The sequence below is a fragment of the Camarhynchus parvulus genome, chromosome 9 (genome assembly GCF_901933205.1).
Source record: "Camarhynchus parvulus chromosome 9, STF_HiC, whole genome shotgun sequence".
Taxonomy (NCBI): domain Eukaryota; kingdom Metazoa; phylum Chordata; class Aves; order Passeriformes; family Thraupidae; genus Camarhynchus; species Camarhynchus parvulus.
The window spans coordinates 16346640-16367859 of NC_044579.1; the positions used below are offsets into that span (position 1 = coordinate 16346640).

General features: G+C 42.2%; 1 protein-coding gene across 1 annotated transcript in view; it reads left to right on the forward strand.

Annotated features, from left to right (window-relative positions):
* The first annotated feature begins 281 nt into the window (after window positions 1-281).
* DOCK10 (dedicator of cytokinesis 10) overlaps window positions 282-21220 on the forward strand; it is a 98244-nt gene continuing 77305 nt past the window's right edge. The window contains exons 1-3 of the mRNA XM_030954260.1: window positions 282-383; window positions 11527-11646; window positions 19329-19418. Of these exons, the coding sequence (XP_030810120.1) occupies window positions 282-383; window positions 11527-11646; window positions 19329-19418 (312 nt within the window). The remainder of the gene's footprint in view (window positions 384-11526; window positions 11647-19328; window positions 19419-21220) is intronic.

The window sequence follows — 21220 nt, forward strand, 5'->3', positions numbered from 1 at the left end:
CGATTTGCATTAGAGGTGGGGACTGGGTGTATTTATGGTTTAATGAGACGCTCTTGCCTTAATAGCAGAATGTTGTTCACAGGAAGAAATGAGTTATTGCTGGTTTTCTTCTTCTTTCTGTTCAGTTACTGTGGATACAGCATGTAACTTTTAGACCTACTTCTGCCTTGAACAGCATATGCAGCTTCCAGTTGTTGTTCTGAAGCTGCTGAAGGAAGGAAGTTATAGGAGCACAGTTTTTAAACAGATATTTGTTGGCTGCTCTAATTCCTACGGACACAATGAGCTTTCGGGGGAGATTCAGAAGGGAGGCCAGTGAACTGCGGAGGAAGAGAAGGACCACTAGGAGAGTGAATCAAGGAGAAATTCAAAGATTAAGCTGTGTGAGTATGCACCCTTCTTCCACCTCTTCTGAGAAATGGCTAAGAAATTGCAGGTTACTCTTAGGACTACACTTTGGAAAGAGTTGGATTTATTGCTTGTTGTTTATGTAGGAGGCACCAAGCCTCATTCAGTCTGCGATTAGGGACTGAGCACAGAGAGTTCAGGAGTTTACAGAAGTCAGGCACATTAGGGAGACTTTTATAGCCTCGCATTGCTAGTCAGAAGCATTTGAGAGCAGCAGTGTTTGACAGAGTCTCTGGCACCTATAGCAAGTGCCTGGAACTTCCATGAAAATTCATAGTGCTGCTTCTGGAGCGGAAAGTTCCTCTGTGCTATTTCAGTGTTCGTGATCTGTGATGGGCACCTCTCAAGGGCAGGAAGAGGAGGAAGACTGTGCAGGGAGCCACTGGAGAAAGCTCCGGAACCCTTGGTGGAAAGCTGGGGTGAGGTTCTTTCCTGTGGGCTGCACAGCAGCTTTGCCCCTGGTGGCTTTGGGACAGGACTGAGCCTCCTGAAGCTGCGCTGTGGGGCACTGGGAGGCTCACATTAACTGCGCTGTGCCTAAACTTTCCTGGCTGAAATTGAAAGTGCCAACAGCAAGAGGTAAAATGCTTAGAGCCTGCTGTTGAGGAGTCTTAGGCAGGTACTGGTTTTCAGTGTATTCTCTTCCCTTGGAAGTCACCTTTAGCTCATAAAACATTTGATGGCTTCCCCAAGAAGAAACAATGAATCTTTTTCCTCAAGGCAAGAGGTGTTTGGTTTTCTTCCATAGTTTTGTTCATCCAATTACTCTGCATGTGCATGCAGAGGGCTCTTTTGAGGCTTTTCAGCATGTTCAGTGTAACAGAATCAGTGAGAATACAACCAAGAAGAATATTCTCATTTTCTTTTTTAAATAGGAAGGAAAAGAACTTTGCAGTTGTAACACTTGGTCACCAGTTAAGATGGTTTGTGGTTCATCTAGAAATGTTTGGGTTTGCTTGTGACTAGCTGCCTTTTTGGATAGGTACTTTACATGGAAGTGGCTCTTTTTGACAAGGCTACTTTATGGTGTAGTTTCTGCTGCCCTGAGCCATTGGCATGCAGTCAAAGATGACATGTTTGAGCTTCATGGTCAAGGGTCCCAGGAATCAGCTGCTGGTGCTGCTGAAAGCATCTAACCCTGGCAGTTCACAGGGCTTTGGTAGGAGGTAGGCACTGCTTACTTGACTTATCCTCTTAAATCCTGGTGAGGAGAGATTTTTGTCATTTTTGTACAAATCCTGACTGTACTTTATTAGTGCTCACCAGAAGTGGTTGCAGCCCTACAGGAAAGGATGGCTGGGAAAAAAGTGCAAATGGTAACAATAAGCCAGCAGCTTGCCTGCAGATAAAGAGGAATATATTTGTTCCTTTTGCGTGTATCCTCAGATAACAGAAACTGAGCATTCAATTTAACGGTGCTAAATAGAAATACCAACAATGCATTGTAGTTTGACCTAAAACATAGAGAGCACTGGTAACCCTGGGCCTGTTGCCTGTAATTGGAAATAGGAAACAAGCCTGTTTCATCAGAGGCTTGTGGGTCACGCTGCACTTCCCCTGACGTGGATGGCTCCTTTATGTCAGCTACCCAGCTCAGCTTTGCAGGGCAATCTGTGCTGATTTCTGTTCTTGTCAAACATAAGATAGACTAAGATGGGTCACTGTGCCATGTTACTCTGTAGATGTATTTCTCTGTAGTTTGTTTAGCCCTCAGGAAATGCCGGCACACTTGGCTTTACTTTTGTGCCTTGCAATCTGTGTCTTTCTGCCCAGTATTTCATAATTGGAGCATGTTAAATCTTTGGCCTACAGGCACTTTTTTGCCATCAACCAGTCTCTCCTTTATGCATCAGCCATGTGCACCTCCACACAGATTTCAAAGTGATGTCAGCTCCCACTGCAGCTGTAAAGGATTTTGTGCATGGGGACCTTACTCAAAAAGTGTATTTATTCAGATACTCTTCTTAAACCTCTGATTTCTGTAGGTGGACTCGCATTATTGGCTGGAAGCTCCTTTTTTTTAAGACTAATTAGTATCTGATTAGCTTTAATTGTTAGTAGGGTGATGATTGAGTTCAGTGTGGTTGACCAGATTTTGCTCTTATTTTACATCCTGTGTGTGTAAATGCATTGATAGCCAGATAATTGACTGGGAGGGGAGTTGATGTCAAGGAAACAGTCAAGTCTAAAGTCATTGTGAGAACTCAGTTTACAGTGGTCATGTACACATGATGTTAATTTTACAGATAAAGCCTCAGTGGAAATACTTAAAATAATTTACTCAGATATGTAGCATGAGAAATACCTATCACTTGTGAAGAAATAAGTAAACATAGTGCAAGTAGAGAAAGAGATATATTCACTGAGTAAAATGAAGCAGAACATCGTACATGAGATTTGCCCCATGGGACAGTGACTTATTACTAAGTACTCTAAAAGTTAAATGATATCTTTGAAAAGCTTATTTAGAGCTAATGCAAACATTTTTGTTAGTTGTTTTTGCTTCAAGAGCTTCTGAAGTGGTTGAGCCCTTTTCAAAAGAGTTGTTTGCTTAGTCAACAAGTCTAGATCTTCATACATCTAAATTTTAGGTTTTAATGGAAAATGAACAATGGATGTTTGCCTTTGCACTGCTTTGCAACTTCATCAGACATACAACAGTGATCAAAATCTTCAGCATCAGAGTGTGATCTAATGAACAGACATTAGAGCGTTTCCTTCAGTCCTTGAAAAGAAAACTCGTCTATGTATTCCAAAACCAAAGTGTGCTAAAAAAGAAATCTTATGTTTCAAAGGAAATAAAACTGTTTTAAAGACAGTCCCATGCTGTGCATGGTGTTATGTAAAATCTACCCCATTTTAGTAGCACGTTTGTGCTGGATGAATGTGGTGTAGGAATGCCTGGCACATCCTTCTTTTTGTACTCCCCTAAACCTGTACACTGATAACCATGGGTAGATCCCTCTGTCTCCCTAATTCATCCAGTTTGCACAAACAGAGAGGACCAGTTTGCCTGTTGCTCTATCTACTTCTATTATTGCTGGGTAGATGCTATAGGTGTCAGAGCTGGGCTTCTGCCTCTTCTAGGAGTGCTGCTTAAGGGCAAAAATTGGGAGTATCTTTTGTTTAAATGTAGCTTTTCCTGAGCCTACAGAGACTGTCTATGTGAAGTTATATATGTGTGTGTGTGTGTGTGTGTGTGTGTGTGTGCATGCATGCTCCAACAGACTTGCAAGTGCTGTTTACGTCAACTTTATACTGGAAGCTGACAAGCTTTGGTCAAATCCACTGTGTGCAGCTTGTAGGCTGGTTTTGCTGTTTCTGCTTGAGGCCATGGCCCTGCCTGCCTGAGACTGCACTGGAGGAGGCAGACATGAAGCAAAGTCTGTTCCCAGAAGAGCTGAACTAGACTCACTTCAGCATCCCCTTTGTGGTGCACAGGGCAGCACAGTGCCCTTTTCCTTCCCTGGGCTGAAGTAATCACTAACGAGGCAAGTGCCTGAGTAGAACACTCCAGCTCTGTTGGCAGCTCCTCTCTGCTCCCCACAGTTCCCATCCCTTCTGCCCAGTCCCCTTCCACCACATCCTACCTGTCCCTTCAGATGTCTGCATGAAGAGCAGTGAATTGCGTCATTGGCTTTTGCTTGCTTTCTTCATGAATAGATTCTGTGTGGTAGATTCAAAGAAAGCCTTTTGTTGCTAAAACTGCACTTTTTTTCCCCATGTTTAGGTCAGGTAAGGGGAGAGAAAGTGGCTGAGTGTTGCTAGGTGAAAGGTCTATGTAAATTATTAAAAAAAAAAAAACTTACGATGCTTTACAAAACTTTCTTGTTTTTCTCCTGAGGTGACCTATGGACAAATATTTAGTCTAGGCTTCAGAAGTCCTCACTATTTAGAAGCTGTTATTCTTGACATTTTGAGAAGCCAACCAGTTAAATCCAAATTTGAAACTTAGCACTTTCTTGTCAGTGGCTGATTTTAGTAGTTTCATGATTAAATGAAATTTTTTAACCTCCTTCCTAAGGAGAGTTTCAAGATACTCCATAAGCAGAGAGAACGAGTAAGTTGTTGCCGTGTTACCCTGAATGTTTTTTGCAGATTATACTGATAATTTTATCAACTGTCCAAAAGGACAAGTGCTAGTTCATGAAGATGGACATTCCAGAGTCACAAGGCTGCAATGCCAGGTGCATAATCGTGGTTGGGAGGCAGAATTCAGGAAATGCGTGTGGCTAAGTCATGGCACAAAGCATCTCCTCTCACCCCCCAGCTGGATGCTTTGGCGACCCCACAGTCCTGTGTGGCTTCCACAGCTTAACCAGAAGGGAGGTAGCTTTATGAGGGCTGGAGCTTTCAAAATTCATAATGAAAGGAAGGATAAGTTGTCTTGAGAACCAAGAGGTGCTAGAAAGAGTGGGTCACACCCAATTGCCTGAGAACAGCTCTCTGTGGTTTGAGCAGCCTCAGCCCGGCCGCTCATCGCTCGCTGTGCTGGGGCAGCTCCCTGTGCCACTGAAGGCTCCAAGGGCTCCAGCTGGACCATCAGTTGACATGAAAGTTTTGAGTTAGCTCGTCCACATGAGAGGTGTTTCTGTTTTTCAAGTCATGCTGAATTCTCTGACAGTAATTTTTAAAGCTGGAACATAATACAAAGTAGACGTACAGAGATTGTGATCCATAAAACAATGGTAGTGTAAGCAATTAGGGTTCATCCTATCCCAGCTGCATTTGTACAAAGTAAGTCTCATTTAGTGAAGCAGGTCACTTACTGGTATCAATTGGAATTTTCTTTAAATAAAGAGGCTTTAAAGATTGAAAATTACTTTTCACTTTTGTTATTCCCAGAAGGGTCTTCAACAGGTTTCCTTTCTTTTGCTCTGCTTGAGCTGATGGGGATACTATAGCATTTTGGCAAGTAATTTCTGAAGCACTAGGAATTGGGGGTTGGATTCTTCATAATTCTTTGTGATTTTCTCTGTAGCAGAATTGTGTGGGAACTGGAAATCGCTTTAATGAAATTTATTGGCACGTTGGCTTCAGTGCTGACACTGAAGAGTATATTAGTGGTGCTTTGCAGCCCTGACTGGATTATTTCCAAGTGCAATTCTCCAAGGTTTACTGAAAGTCATGACAAATTAAACATTTTGGACCTGACAAGTAAATGTATTTTAAGGTGGGAGAGGGATGTGTCTAAGAAAATTTTCTTTGTACCACTAATTTTAATAAATTTGTTGACTGTGGATCACATACTGAGCCAAAGGAAGCCTTTGTAATGTGGCCAGAGAGTTTGGTGACTGTAAATAGATGCAGAACAGGCCAAGCAGTCATAAAGAAGATCTGAATCTAAAGGAGAGACCTGCCTGCTGGTTCTGGCTGTGCCTCCCCATCCACACCTCAGACACCTTTTGCAGACCTTGAATTGCCTGCCCTGTGCTTGAAATGCAAAACTAACTTTCCTTAAAGGAAATCTCTGTTAGGTGATGCAGAGTGTGGAGGGAGGGCAGGCCTGTGGGGTGAAGCATTTTCAGTGGGTGATTCCTGTCACTCCCAGCTCAGCAGCTTGAGGCTGGTGGGGTCCCCTTAATCCCAGAGTGGCTGTGCTGTCTGTGCCCCTGGATACAAGGGCTGCTGTGAGACTCCCTGCCAGGAGTACATGGGCTCTTGGGCTGCTCACCCATGGTCTGGTGGGGGAAAAGGTGCACCCCATGGAGATATCCTTCCCTTGGAATTCACCCCAGGCACCAAACTGCTCTGCTGCCCTGTGAATAGGGACATACCTTGGTCCTACAGAAATGCAAAAGTTTTGGCGATTCTGTGAAACCCAAATTGTTTTATGGCTTCAGCTTTGGCTCCTTGAGTGCTCAGGTAGCACAACTCGGAACTGCAGGGCAAGCTGGATCTCCGGCATATCTGAGACAGGGTTAAATTCAGCCTTTATGCTGCATTTTCTCCAAAAGTCGTGGAGTTCTGGCTGTTCTTCAGCTTCAGTTTGGACAGACTTGGCAAAGAAATATTCAGCTGAAGTTGGCCTGCCCTGGTGGAATGTAATTAGCTACATATATTAACCATATGAGAACATAGAAAGACATGTGTTATATCAGAGGCACAGTGTTTAACTGGGGAAAGGAAAAGAAGAACAAAGGAGTGTGAGAAGCACTTCATGTTGGTGTCATCCTGGAAAGCAGTTTTATTTGCTCTTTTGAGTTTTGGTGAGATTGGGTTTGGTTCATAATATCATTAAGAAGTCTAAAAAAATGAAGGAAGGTGATGCTGTTGTTGTAGTAAGTAGCCTTTTCTCTTTTAAGTGCCCATTTCAGTATTTCAAATGTATATTAGAATAAATTGTCATTTTTGACAAGCCACAGCTTGGATGAAATATAAAATCTGAGTGTTGCTTGATCTTTATCGATCTGGCCATCACAGTAGTTTTGACTCTCTTTATGAACATGGATCCTCCTGTCACAGAGATAGGGTTAGAGTAACTGAAGTCCAGGTAACTGAATTTTATCAACTTGACTTCTTTCTGTTTATCTGTTTCTTTTTTTTTTTTAATTTCTGCTGCATGGAAGAAAAGGAATTAATTTAAACATCTCTATTAAATTCAATAAATTCTAGATAATTATGATTTGGTGTCAGAATAATATGACATTAAAGCATAGAAATCAAAGCAGTTAGTCTAGCTTATTTTTAGAATTGGGAAGTTCTTGGGATGACTGTTCAGAGACTATTGGTCTCTGTTACATCGTTTCCTCCTTCAGACAGTGTTCACAGAAATGCAGCTTTAGGAGGATGAGATATAATTATGAAGAAAAGATGGGTGCTAGCATCAGTGTGCAATGTCTGTGCATCTGGAGGGAAGTCAAGTACCATATTTGATTCTGTAATATCATTTATGTGGCTATTTTGGGTAATTACTACAGGGAAATATAATCCTTTCTTACCTAGACCAGAAGATGATGGCAATAAAGCTATATATCACTGGTGGAATCTGGCTGATTTCACCCCTGTGAAACTGTATTGTCCTCTCATGGTGTTGGCTCTGATTTAACATCTCTCCAGTGTTGCAAAAGAGTGTGGAAAAGCTGCCTCAACAACATACAAAGCTGCACTACACTGTCAGGGTGTGAAGTAAATGGTACTGCTGAGATGTTGTAGCAGGTGAGGAGTCAGAGAGTGCCTTTTTACTAGATGTATTCACAACCATTTCAGCACAACTAAATTCATTACTCACTTGAGATGGAGAATATAAAAAGCATTACAGAAATCCAAGCCAGCATAATTCGATTTTGGCACGGATTGCCAGGTTGGCCTGTTTCCAAAAAGAACAGACAAGTTAAATTGAGAAGAGGCAGTGCTGTGGTTATTAAATTAGCTTTAAATCAGCCCCACTCATTTGCAGATCTCTGCTAGTGCTTGCAGGGAGGAATTTGCTAATCCCAGCATCACTGCTTCTGTCTGCTTGGGAGGGAAAAACCGAGCAGCCCCCCCCAGAGCCGCAGAGATAAGCTGCTAACTAACCAGCTGCCACTTCCCATCACAACTGCAACACCAGCACTGCACTGCTGAGCCCTGCCAAGTCCAAAATACTGGCTCTGCAATGCATGGAGTCAGTGTCCACAGAGCAGAGTCTTCTGGTCTGTAAGAACATGCAGAATTGATGGAGAGAGGCATCATGTTTATTATACTATCATGCTTGATGCTGGCAGGGAATGGACTAAATTATCTCTGCAGCCACTGTATTGACAAGGATGGGCTATTACTTGCATCTATGATTTATGAGAGCTGGCATAATACAGTATTGCATTTTACACAGGATTTTGCTGTACTGACATGGAAGGAAGTAATTTTTATTGCATCAGTAGGAAAACATCAGCATAAATATTGAAGTGCTTCAGTGAAAAGTTTTGCTGTAGGTTTGATAATGTCATATCTACTTGTATTTAGTTCAGATGTGTAATGTTTCTCCAAAGACTTCTCTGTTAACATCTGTTAAAATGCTTCCATCAGATCATGCCCTTTGGAGCACTGAGAGCAGGAGAATGAGTGCTGTGGGAACAGAGATGTTCATATGCTTGCTGTGTTCCTCTGCTCCGGGGTTTTCTCGAGCTGTATTTTTGTCTCATGTAAATGACCTTGCAGCTGCCAAGGAGAAGTTTTGCCCTGGAGTGTTAGAGCATCTTTCAGCAATGGCTTTGTGAGCATTGCTGGTTTCTGAAGAGCAAAGAGAGGGCAATGTGGCATAGCTTACCCTGCCTCCACTTGCACCCCAACATCTGCAGAATATTAACTTTGAGGGGGATGTAGCTGCATTCACCCCAACCTTACTGGGATTTCCATGGGGAAGAAGGAATACATCTTCCTTCTGCCAGCCCCAGAAAAAGGGTGGTTTCCACAAGCGTAGAAAACCTGCAAATGCTACACATTTTTATGGGATTTCCCCATATTTCAGGAGAAGTCCCAAAAGCTCTGGGGTTTCCTGGCTCTTCCCTAGTCTATGACTTCAATAGGAAGGTGACTACTTATGTTATTTGTTTTCTTATTTTTTTTTAGTAAATTCTGAAAACTGACATTCGTGATGTTTCTGAGGAGCATCTGACCAAGATTAAGATTGTGTTGGCACATGTCTTGTTTTGGAGAGCATATATTTTATGATTTCAGGGGTGTATCTGTCTTACTAAGAGTTGAGATTGTTGCAGAATCATTAGCCTGACAGTATCAGCTCTGGGAAGGGAGGGTTATCAGCGTAGTCAATGTCACAAATTTTCTGTAGAAAATATTCGTGTTTTAGTGAAACCACTACATACGAAAAATGCCTGTGTGAAGCACTGGTGCCTCATAAATGTCAGTGCATGTATTTCTTTTACTTTGAGTCTTCTGGTAAACGGTTGCTATAAGGCTTCCTACTGAAGGTAACAGTTTGCTTTCTGCTGAACTTGAACTGAATGAACTTTGTTCAGGCCTAGGTATCATTACCAAAATCGGTGGTACGGCATAAATGGTACACTCAGTGTGCACTGGTGTTTTCTCTTCATGATTCTAACTCCTTGAAATGTATGTTTTTAAAGTAATGTTTAATAAATAGATGCAATGACAGATTTAATGACAAAAAGTCTGAAACTCCTGTCAAAAGATACTGCAGTGACTTAACAGAGTTTGGAAGGGAATGAGAGCAAGCTGTGTATGGTGACATGGCCAAGTGACCCCATTAAGTTCCTGTGGGGAGCCACTGTCAGCAAAAGACAGAGAGACCTCCCTAAGGGTATGGCTGACACTGAGCCCAAGAGCTCCTTGAGCAGGACTGGATATTTGTGTGTCAGCTGGGACAGGCCAGGGCTAAGTGCTGGTTTGGGACAGCTTAAGGTGAAGTGGCTGGGTTATTATGAAATCTTATGTCCTGGTAGGGCTCCTTCCCTTAACTGGACATCACAAAACCAGAATCCAGTCCTGTCACAGAATCTAAATCAAACATTAAAGTTGTTTTCTTCAATTTGTTACTGTTATGTGTTGATCTTGCCTGTCTTCTATAATCCTTTAATGTCTCAGCATCAGTAGATAGTGCTTGTGGCCTGTGAATGCTAAATAGTAACGATTTTTAGAAATTTATTATTCTTAAGTGTGCAGTTGGAAGTGTGAGAGTTAATAGATCAAGAAGAGAGGCAATAGATTGAACTGCTGAAGGAGCAGTTCTAACTTTTTTCAATTGCCTTGCCAGACTTTGGTGGAGCTTTGGTGCTTTAAGTAGGGAGCTGGAGTAGATGACCTGCAGAGGTCCTGAGTTGTTTTGTGATTCTTGCAGCAGCTGTTCAGCAATTGAATAACTTTCTTAGAACCTGTGTATTCCTGTGTTTTAATCTAATTTATGTGGCTGTGTAACTGATACTTAATTAAGCTATTCATAGATGCATTTGATGCCAAGGGGAGTCTTGGACTCAGTATAGAAGGGACACAATGTTCATAAAAGATTTTGAGATTACAGAATAAACAAGAACTTTCTAGGACAAAGTCAAAAGAGAGAGGGACTATTACATTTGAATCATTATATATATAATGGACCATACATGAATGAGATAGGTAAAATCATATATGATGGAAAATCTCATTGGAGAAAGTTGTTTTATGGAGATGTCAAAACTTTCTTTTTCAATACACCTTGGTTTTGATTTAGGGAAGACAGAGGGAAATTTTATATAATTTTGAATAGCCCAATGAAAGAACAGTGGCTAAAATACTACTTATCTAATGTCCTCTTTTGAATCAGACTAAGACAGTAAATGTTTCTGCATTTGCTTTCCACTAGTGTCCTTTTTCTCTCTCATCGCTTTCATTTCCATCCCTTCTGGCAGTTCTCTTGCCTTTTCTCATTCACTCTTCCTGATGCTTCATCTTTGAATTGAGCAAATGTTCTCACTCTAGTACATGACTCTTCATTTGTTTAATGTATTCTAGCATGTCAGGCAGGCTTCTCTTTTTCTATTTTTGGGTTGTGTTTCAAGACACTGTGACTTTACTTTTTCCTGTGGTGGTTTCTTTAGTGCTGTTTCAGGCAATAGTAGTTCTGCTATGATGATACTAGCCCTGCTTTCTGACAAGAGAAGTTGTGGAGGTGGATGACAGATAGTTTACCCCAGGAGAATAACCTGGGATTATTAGCAAGTAAAACAATATGGTGGCTTTCACAAGCTGCCAGCAGTTCAAAAGGTGAATTGTGTAAGACAGTGAAGAAAAAGTAGGTTTCTTATTCTGAAACACATTAGCTCAAAGTTCTATCTATGTTCACTTCAAACTGTGTCCATCAGTTTTCTTGATGCATTTATGGAGAAAGAGAGAGAATTCCTGAGACTTCCAGGTAAATTAACGTGGTGGTTTCATTCTCTGTAATGAGCTGACAGATTGCTCTGGAATTTTGAGGTGGAGAGTGGCTCTTACAAGTGGCCCAACTTCCTCCCTTCACTCTCATGCATGAGCTCAGATGCAACAAGCTGAGCAGAATGGAATGAAAGGAGAAGTTATTCATGCTTTTGTGTACAAAAGCAAAAATGCCACAGATCTCAGTTCATGAAGGGGGAGGAAAGCAAATTGTGTGTAAAGAGATCACTTGATCTTTCTTTTTTTCCACAGCAGGAAAAACCCAAACTCTTGGAGCCTTTGGATTATGAAGCTGTTATCACAGAGATCGAAAAAAATATTGGGGACAGCCAGTTCAAGGATCTGATATTATTCCCTGATGATGACTTTTCAGTAAGTACAAGGCAAATATATGTTGTTCCTTTGCTTAGGTTTGTGCTGTTCATTGATTTAATCTCCACTGCTAGAGGGAGAGCCAGATAATTGTCCAAGGCCTCTCTAAAATTTTCTTAACTCATGCATAATGCCATACTTCCCTCCCACCAAATTCACTTGATTTTTGAAGTTTTTCTTCTCTGACATTTATATATGCGTGACTTTACTGCTCAGGATTAGATAAAGTTTGAAGCCCTGGTTGTTCCCAGATACAGATGTTCAGGAACCCACTAAACAGGTTATTCTATAATGTATACTTGTCTGTTTGCTCAGCACAGTATTAGTTTGGCCAGTCCTAGAATTTCTCCATACCATTATAGTCTAATTTAACCTGTAACTTCTGATACTGTTCTGTCTGATGTATTTGACCACTAGATAGAGTCTCTGGTGCTGAGGAAACTCTCATGGTGGAACACTGAGGAGCAGTAGATCCCTGGCCCCACAGCCATGGAGCTGCCTGACCTCATCCTGGGTTCCCCATTGCTTGTCCTGGCAAACTGCAGACACTGGGAGCCTGGAGGGCCAGGGCAGCACTCCAGGGGCAGTGCTGGGTGCTCAGAAGGGTGCCTGGGGAGCTCAGAAGGGTGCCTGGGGAGCTCAGAAGGGTGCCTGGGGAGCTCAGAAGGGTGCCTGGCGAGCTCAGAAGGGTGCCTGGCGAGCTCAGAAGGGTGCCTGGCGAGCTCAGAAGGGTGCCTGGCGAGCTCAGAAGGGTGCCTGGCGAGCTCAGAAGGGTGCCTGGCGAGCTCAGAAGGGTGCCTGGCGAGCTCAGAAGGGTGCCTGGGGAGCTATGTTGCCAGGCAAGTGCATGGGCACATTGCCTGCATTGAACAGCAACTTCTGCAAAATCACCCCCTTTTTTTTTTATAACATTTAGGTTTTGATGAATAGGCATTCTCTAATGGAAAGACATTTCAATTTGTGACCAGTTGTAACTGCTCTGTGAGGGCCCTTCCCATCAGCTCATGGCACTGCTACTGTCCTAGGAGGGCAGCTTAATCTAATAGACTGCTTTGTTTTACTAAATGGCTCTATTTCCTTGGTGGCATTAACTGAGTTAATGTGCTCATGGGATTGAGAGAAGCTAAACAGAATAGATTTCCTCATTATTCTTAATTCCTTTATCCATTTTGCACATTTGTCAATTTATGAAATTGAAACTTAGCATTACAAAGCTGACTAGACATACTGTGTGCTATCTCAAGGCCCTTGAGCCCTTTGATTTAGAGTAACTGAGCTTAAGTCCATGGAGCAAATCTTCTCAATGAAGGAAGAATCTTGTCCTACTGCTGAAGACCTCTGTCTGTCAAGATTCTCATAGCCTTATTTTCATTTTATTTTGAGCAGTTGTTGCCTGGATTTTTAGAAATTAGTTCTATTTTGTTTCCTCTGTGTTATGCTTTGCAACTATTTGGCACAATCTATTTTAATTCAAGAAATAATAATAAAAAATATATTAAGGCAGACAAGAGAGGTAGTTGCATGGTAGAGGTGGTCTGTACTCACAGAACTGCAGACCATGGTAGGTAGGGTCCATATCCTTGCCATGAACCTCTCTCATGTTTGTTATCTCCTGTTGCAGTCAGTGTCAGTGGCAAGAGCTTATGTCACCAGACAGGACTGCAGGGCTTTTGTCCCAGGCAGGCTTTCCAGTTGCAAAGTATCTATTTCCAAAGTATCTATCTGCTGAAATATTACCTGAGCATAAAAGTCTGGGTCAGCCACTTGAGTAGAAAGAGATCCATGTCTGACTGAATTAGGAGGTGCCCAGGCTGGCTCTGAGTGGGATTTAATGTGATAATGCCCAAGGAAATGGTGGCCAGCTCTGTTTGACTCCTAATGGTTACACTTGCTGCAGACTTCATGTCTCATGTTGATACAGCCCAAATTTGGGCCTGTGGGTGAGCACATCCTGGGGGCAAAAGTCTCTTCAGAGTAAAACCCCTACCAAAAGAGTTGGCTGAAGTAGTGAACGTAGGAGAAAATTCTGCTTTTAATAATGATTTCCTATTTTTGGATCTGTCGTGTTCACCACGTGCATCAGTTATGGGTGAATTATTGTAGCTGTTGTTTCTTCTCAGATTTGTTTCTCTTTTTGACTTGCATTCAGAGAGAATGCTGTTATTCTCACATGACTTCTGTTGGTCATTTCCTGTTGGAATTTCAGGTTCAAAAATTTCCAACATCTTATGTGAAGTCTGTGGAACAGCAGAGAATTCTTTATATCAATCTGAGCCTGATAGACTGTATTCCTCCATTCCCTGCATCTCCACAGAAGGTGCAAGATGTATACATGACAGATGCCTTCTCTGGTTTTATTCCAGTTGGGGAAAAGATATTTCACTTCTTTTGTAACCGTGCTTAATAACCCCCTTAAAAAAAAAATATTTGATTCACATCACTTCCACTTCCTGTTCTCCTAGCAATTCCCTCCTTATAACTCATTTGCCTGCCTAAAGTCCATTTTTCATTTCAGAAAAAGCATGTCAGCTCAGCTTCATTTTTCACCTGTTCCTGGATCCCATGAACAAATTTCCCTCCAGTCGCTGTGCTGTGAAACAATGGCCAGTGGAAATGTCTGCAGCGGTACATCGGTGCAGAGCTTACACTGTACTTCTTGGTGGTAGTGGGAATGAGGTGATGGGCTTCCTGTTGTACCTGTGAAAAGCTTGGTGATGATCCTGGTAGTTTTGCATCCTCACCATTGGGTTGCTTTGCTTCCTTCACCTTCTGTTCCCTAAACCTGGCCACACTCTCCTTGACAACTGGAGCTGCTGCTGTCTGGGATTCCTATTTCTCACTTCTCCACAGGGTGTTTGCAGAAAGGAAGCCATGAAGGCAGTGTTACACCTTCCTTCATGTTGGTCTCACTCCCACCTTTAACTTTGACATCTTAGTGTTCCCTGGGTTTGTTGTCATACATTTGTACTTCTGCTCCTAAGCACTGTCATACATCCAAATGAAATACTTGCTGTACCCTTTCACAGGTATTTTTTTATCTTTTCTTCCATCCTTTGGAAATTTACCAAATGCCCAGCAGTCTCTTTTCAAATCTCCAGAATCTGAAGTCTTGCTTAAAATCACTGCTGCTCTTCCTTAGTGGCAAGGAGTGCAGGCAGGATCAGCACTCCTTTGCTAATAGCTTTTCTTGTGTGGAGGTTTACATATTTGTAGCTAAATATGTTAACTGTATGTTGGTAAATATAAGTTAATTGTATTAAAAAGGTAGATTAAGGTATTTAATAGTCACTTAAATTTGTATGTTAAATTCTCTGGGTCATGGAAATTTGTTCCTCCTTCTCACGTATGACTTTCCTAAATCTGTTTGAAAAGCAGAACACAGACTTTTTTTAAACTATTTATATAAATATGGCTGAATGCCTGGTTTTCAACCTGCAACAGAAACAATAATTCATTGCCTAAATTTAGGACAGGTGTAAGATGGCAAAACTTGCCTGCATAATGCAAAAGCTATTGAAGTTCAGTCTGATGTGCTCCTGACTCTTTGGGCTTCTGAAAGCCCACCTGGGAGCCCTGTTCCCTCCAAGCATCATGGAGGCCTTAGAAGAAGAGGGGCTGAGTTGTGAAATTGCTGTATTTGCCATCACTGCAGGCATGATTGTTTCCAGGCTTCTTTTTTTTAGCTCTGAACAAAAGCCAAAATCTCCCTGTTTTTCAGGTTGTGCAGCCTCTGCTTTCTAGATGCTGTGCAGGCACAAAAGTTGTTCATTTGGATACAGAAGTTCATAGCTGAACCAGATGCATCTGTAAGGGGAGGGAGCAAGACAAGGACCCTGTCTCTTAACATGAAATGTGCATGCCATAGGGGCAACTGGAATGCAGGCCTTGGAGACTCCTTGGAAAATCCCCTGGAAACCTGACTGTTACTTCTAAGATCAGAAGATTTACAGTGATGAAATCATGAGTTATTTCAGATAGCACATGACATAGCTCCCACTTTGCATGTGAGTATCTGCTCATTCCTAGAGGAGCCGAAGTGGAGTCCATTACTGTCACAATTAATGGGGTTATGGGCATCCTTGACATGCAAGTTTGCATGGGCTGGCAGGGCAGGACAGTGAGAGCCATCTGGACTCCTAGGGAGGCACTCCAGCTGCAAATAGAGAGAGCTAATACAGTCAGCAAGGCAAGCTGTGGGCAAAGCATAGCTGCTCACCCTGAATGCCTGCAGGGAGTGATGGGGCAAAATCTGTCCTTTAAATGTGCTCTGTTCCTGCTTTCCTTTGCCCCACACAGGTGATGAGGTCTGTGCTGAGGCTACAGTCTCTCAGGGAGCTCTCGACCACAGCAGCCTCAGCACTGTGGTATTTGTACAGCATAGTTGCATCTCAGCCTTTGTTATTTTGATGGACTATGTCATTGCATTTTTGGTAATGTTTAGTAAATCTGTTTACTTGGATGAAAGTGGGGCTGAGCAGCTTTTCATTAGAGAGCCTGAACTTCAGCATTATCAGGGAAGAACATGTCAGCCAGTGTGTAGTTAGGTCTCTCTGAAGGGCAGCCTTTGCAGGAAGTAAATATCATTGTTGGTGCATCGCTCTAAAGATTTAACCACTGCTAATGTGCTCTCAGACTAAAAGCTGTTCAGAATAGATTGAGACTGAAAATGCTTGAAATGGCTAATGGAGTTTGAACTCCATTTTCAAATGTTAAATTCACCATGTCACTGGGAAGTAGTCACTGCCTGAAAACATTATTCCTAATCAGTGTTTGAGAAGGAGCACTATTAACTTCTGTGCTTCACTGTAGAAAGTGAATGTGGCAAGAGAAGGTGCTTAGTGAAGTTACACCTTATAGCTCATCCAACACCTGAGACCAGCAGCTTATGCAAATGAGACAGCCTGACAGTGCCAGAAATCATGGTTGGATATAGGATATTTATATAAAATAAATTAAAAATAATTCAGAAGAATTATAGACTTGAATGCTTTAGGCTGATACCTGCATTATTTGATTACCACAGTTTGCATGTGCAAATGAGAGGGTAATTGGTCTCTGGGTCGAACAAACAATTGCCATGATTGCCTAAACATTAGAAAATTAGGCTGAATTCACAGCATATTTATCAATACTGAATTCTCTAAATAAAATCTCTGATTTTTTGGATGACTGTTTCAGAAGCATATATTCTGTTGTTGGAATTTAGTTCTTTTCTGAATAAAGCAGTTTTGGTGAATAACGCCATGCCCGATCAGCCTTTAAGAGCATTTAACTTTGAAAGTAATCAACTATGAACAGGAAGAGCCTTTGTGGCCAAGCTTTTGCAGCTAAGTGGTTAAACATAACCAGTTCTCAGAAGGGAAGTTCTTTGTAGTTTTAACACGAGTTTAAATATAACAATATGCAACATTTTCCATGTCCCAATTCTTTGTAAATAAACCTGTGATATTCTTTGTCAAAGTCTACAAAGGCAACAAGCCCAGTGTTACCTGATTTCTTAGGTTTGTAGGGCTGTGGTTCTTTTCTTTCCTTCAAGTGCAGTTTTGTTGAGAAGGACAGTGGGGACCATACCATAGGCAGAACAGTGGGCTTGGGTTACCTGTCTTGTTCAGCTTACAGTATTTTTAACAGGCTGTGTAAGGACAGGGAGGCAAATGGCCCCACTAAGGCAAATATTAGCTCTCTCAATCAGTGTGTTCATATCAGTTAACAAGAAGTGTTGTATTAGGTAAAAAAAACTGACTTGCTCTATGAGTTGCCTATAAAAAAAGATACTTGAAACTACTTTCTGTGCAATATGTGGAGCAGGACAGTTTTGCTGTGGGCAAGCAGAGCAGGTCTCTGAAGTTTATTCACCACCATGACAGGGTCAGAGTGAGGTACAGGGTGCATTACAAGCTCATATCAGGGGCCACAGGGGCACCCCAGGCTTTCCAGCCGTGCTCAGGGATTGTGTCTTGTCGTGACTGCTTAAAAAACTTCACTGCTTAAAATGTCACGTGTGTGTGAAGAAAAAGGAATAAGGTGCCTTTCAGAGACTGAGAGTACTGCTGGGAAGTCCCTAAGCAACCAAGAATTCAGACATCTATTACTATGCATGGCCTGAAAAGTCATACTCCTCTATCTTTTGTCTCTTTTACTCATCGACTCAATGATTGTGTAAATCACTTCATGCAGGCATTGGTAACACAGATGGGTAGAGCCCAGGAACACACATTTTAGAAAACTCTGCTCTGTTTGTCAGAACAATGGGATTTTTTTCTCTTTCTGGTGTCTGTGAGGCCCCCATCATTTTTTGTAAGAGCTGTGGTTTAATCATATTGTGTCCTGAGCTCTCCAGATGAAGCAGAAGTTTGGGGAATCCCATGATGTTTCTGCCTGAGTGATATGTGCCTTTTTTTCATAACTACTCATGTGGAAAGTGATGGAGGGAAATCAGAGCAGTTCACATAAACTCTAAGGAAAAATGCAGTCAAAAATATGCAGGCACTTGTTATGTAGAGTTTGGGTGCTTCAGTTTATGGAGAGAAAACATCACCTTTTATTCTGAGGGTGAGGATATGGAGGAGAGCCTCCAGGGATGCAGGAGGTACTGCAAGCTGCTTCATGGAATTAGTAGGTGGTGATTCTTCATACTAAACCAGTTGTATGCCTCAGGCCTTCCTCTGGAAATTGTGGGTCTTTCTGTAATGGAAGAGAAAATGTGTTTGGGAAGTCAGATTTGTCTGGTTTCAGTCCTTTGCTATCCCGAATGACAGAGTTACTCCATTGAGAGAGTATAATCTGGGCTGCTGGGCATTGATTTTGGTTGTTTTCTCTTATGGCAGAGAAAATGAGTGGGACAGATCTGTAGGTTAATTGAAAACACCCCAAAGCTTCCTCCTGTGAGCTTTCTGCAAAGTGGCTGCCTTGGCCAACCCCAGGGTCACACAGGCACTGCTGGTGGCCCTGGCCTCTTGCTGGCCTGCTGGGAGCCAAGAGCAGCTTGGCTCCTTGTGGAGAACTTCAGGAGATCCACTTCTCTCTGTGGTTTCCTGCTCTGGGGCCTGACAAGACAGCTCAGCCAGCAGCTGCTTTCAGAAATAGGGCTTAATTTGTGGAGGCTGGAAGGGGCTGCAGGCAGTGCCAGTGTCCTGCTGCCTGTGCCCACAGGTGGCAATGTCCCTCTGAGAAGCTGCTGCCTGGTTCTCCTTGCTTTCCAGCCATGGAGCTGTCCTGTGGCACTCCTTTTCCAGCTTCCTGGGGCCACTCTGCTCTTCTTGAGTCAAAGCTTTTAGTTCTGTCTCCACATTCCTCCCCAAAAAGCATGAGGTGGAGAAGGGAAGTGGAGGAAGCAAGTATCACTGTTGGATTTGGCACGTATGTCTGGGAGAGGATGTAAGGAAAACTTGACTTTTTTTTATCAGAAACCTCAGAGGCTGAAGGAACTTTGCTTGGAACTGTTTTATTCCCAGAAATCTACTTGAACACTGTTCTTGCTCATAATTAATGCCTTAGCTGATAGTATTGAATGGTGTGTGTGGGCAGGAGCTGGGTTGCAGTTGTTGGTATGCATGTGTGTTGGCTGCACGACAAAGTGAAAAATGCAAGCCATGATAGCAAGGTTCTTAACCTCTTCCTGAGACACAACTGCTCTTCTGTTTGGCTTTGACTAAATTGCTTTTTTTTTTGTTTATTGTCAGATAGACACAATTTCACTGGAAATCAGGACACTGTATCCTTCTGTACCGGAAGATGCAGAACAAAAAGCAGAAAATTTATTTGTTAGAGAGGTGAGTATCTAATTTTAAATGCAACCAAGAGTTTGGGGGAGGTTTGCTATGTTTATAATTAACATCTTTTTTCTTTTAATACGCTTTAGGTGATTTGAATCGGGTTTCAATTTTGAAGGCCAGTAGGAGGGGGGAGGGTTAACAGCGTGCCTGCAGTTGCCCATTATGAGATGTTTGTATCCAGAAAAAATGCAAATGCGCTGAATTAGCCTGTCATTGTGCTGTTTTCCAGCTGCATTCCCTGTCACCACTAGTCCACTGTTATTGATGTTGGTATTTTTACATCACTGCTAATGATTGGTGATCTGCATGTGCTTTGCACTTTGAAAATATTGATGCCTTTCCAAAAATAGGTAACCAATTGGCACTGGTTTAGACTCTTAGGTGTTATTACAAGGTATGTATCTCATTTGCAGGTGTACATATGAGGAGTAGGTGCACTGTGAAGGGTGTTTAGGGGTTTCTATTTATTGTCAGTATTTAGAGTCTGTTTGGCCTTATCATAACAGAAAGTTGAACAAGTTCTTCCTTGACAGTTAGAGGCCCACCAGGAGTGAAAAATTGCTCTAACTTTAAAAAACCCCTATGGTTGTGTTGTTTCCATACCTGATTTCAGATTGTAGGAGAAGATTTCTCATTCTGCTGCCTCAGGAATATTTCGTGTTGTCACTGGTTTTATCATTTTGAAGGACTTTAGAGGAGCTGGTTGCACTGTTCAAAGGAATTTACTTTAGATGAACCCCTGAACATTCCCATCTTTCATTATGGATGTGAAAAATAGCTCACCATTTGCATTTACAAAACAGGTTTATGAAACCAAATTTTTGGCCAGCTTTGAGAAGGAGTTAAATTCCAAGCACTTATGATTAGCCCATAACAAGATGGTTCTCAGCCTTTTTTTCACAGATTGGGATTTTTCACACCTTGCTCCTGGTCTGAAAAAGTATTTCATATGTGCTGTAATTGCAAGGGGAAACTGTGAGAAAAAGTCAGTCACAGACAAGCACAGGGATTAGAAATCCTTAAGTCCAAAATTAGGCAGAAATGTAGCTGTTGAATTGTATGCAATGTGATGTTTTACAGGCTGGCCCTATTTCTTTTCAGCAGGTCTAAAAAGAGCAACAATAATTTACTGCCAGCTCAGATTGCCTGAACTTGGCCATTTTTGTTAATCTGGCAGCAGTGTTAAAAGATAACATAGCTTGTGGAGTTATCTGCCTTCCCAGAAGCCTCAGTGCCCTTTCAGCACTCTGGGGTCTGCTTTTTATTTTAAGGTTCCACAAGTTGCAAGGCCAGCACTGTGCTCATGGCTTTATAGAGAAAGTGGAGAGTCTAAAAATGGAACACGGTGCACAGTGCCTGGGAATCGCTACAGCCGAGTACGCCAAGGGGATGCTAATGGCAACCTGGTAAAACACATATTGAGTGTCTCTATTAGCTCTCTCTGCACTACCAGGGAGCCAAGGGGAGGGGGACAGGGGAGCAAAGCAGTGGAAAAAAGCAGTACTGCAGGACTAAGGCTGTGCATGGAAGAGTAGCAGGGTAGAGACCCTGTTTAAAGTAGTAATGCATATGTTCCAATTTGCCACAAAGCCAAAAACTATGCATGTGTATACACAATAAATTAAACTCGATGAAGAGGATGGTTTCCAGTCCAAAATTAGGCAAAACTGAGCACAGGGTTCTGTGAAGGTCTGTGATGGTTGTCCCCTGCAGCAGTTGCTGGGATGTTACTGCCCTAGCTGCAGCCTGTTGTCTTCATGGCAGGTGTTCAGCACTTTGGGATAGTTGTATAGGAGTGG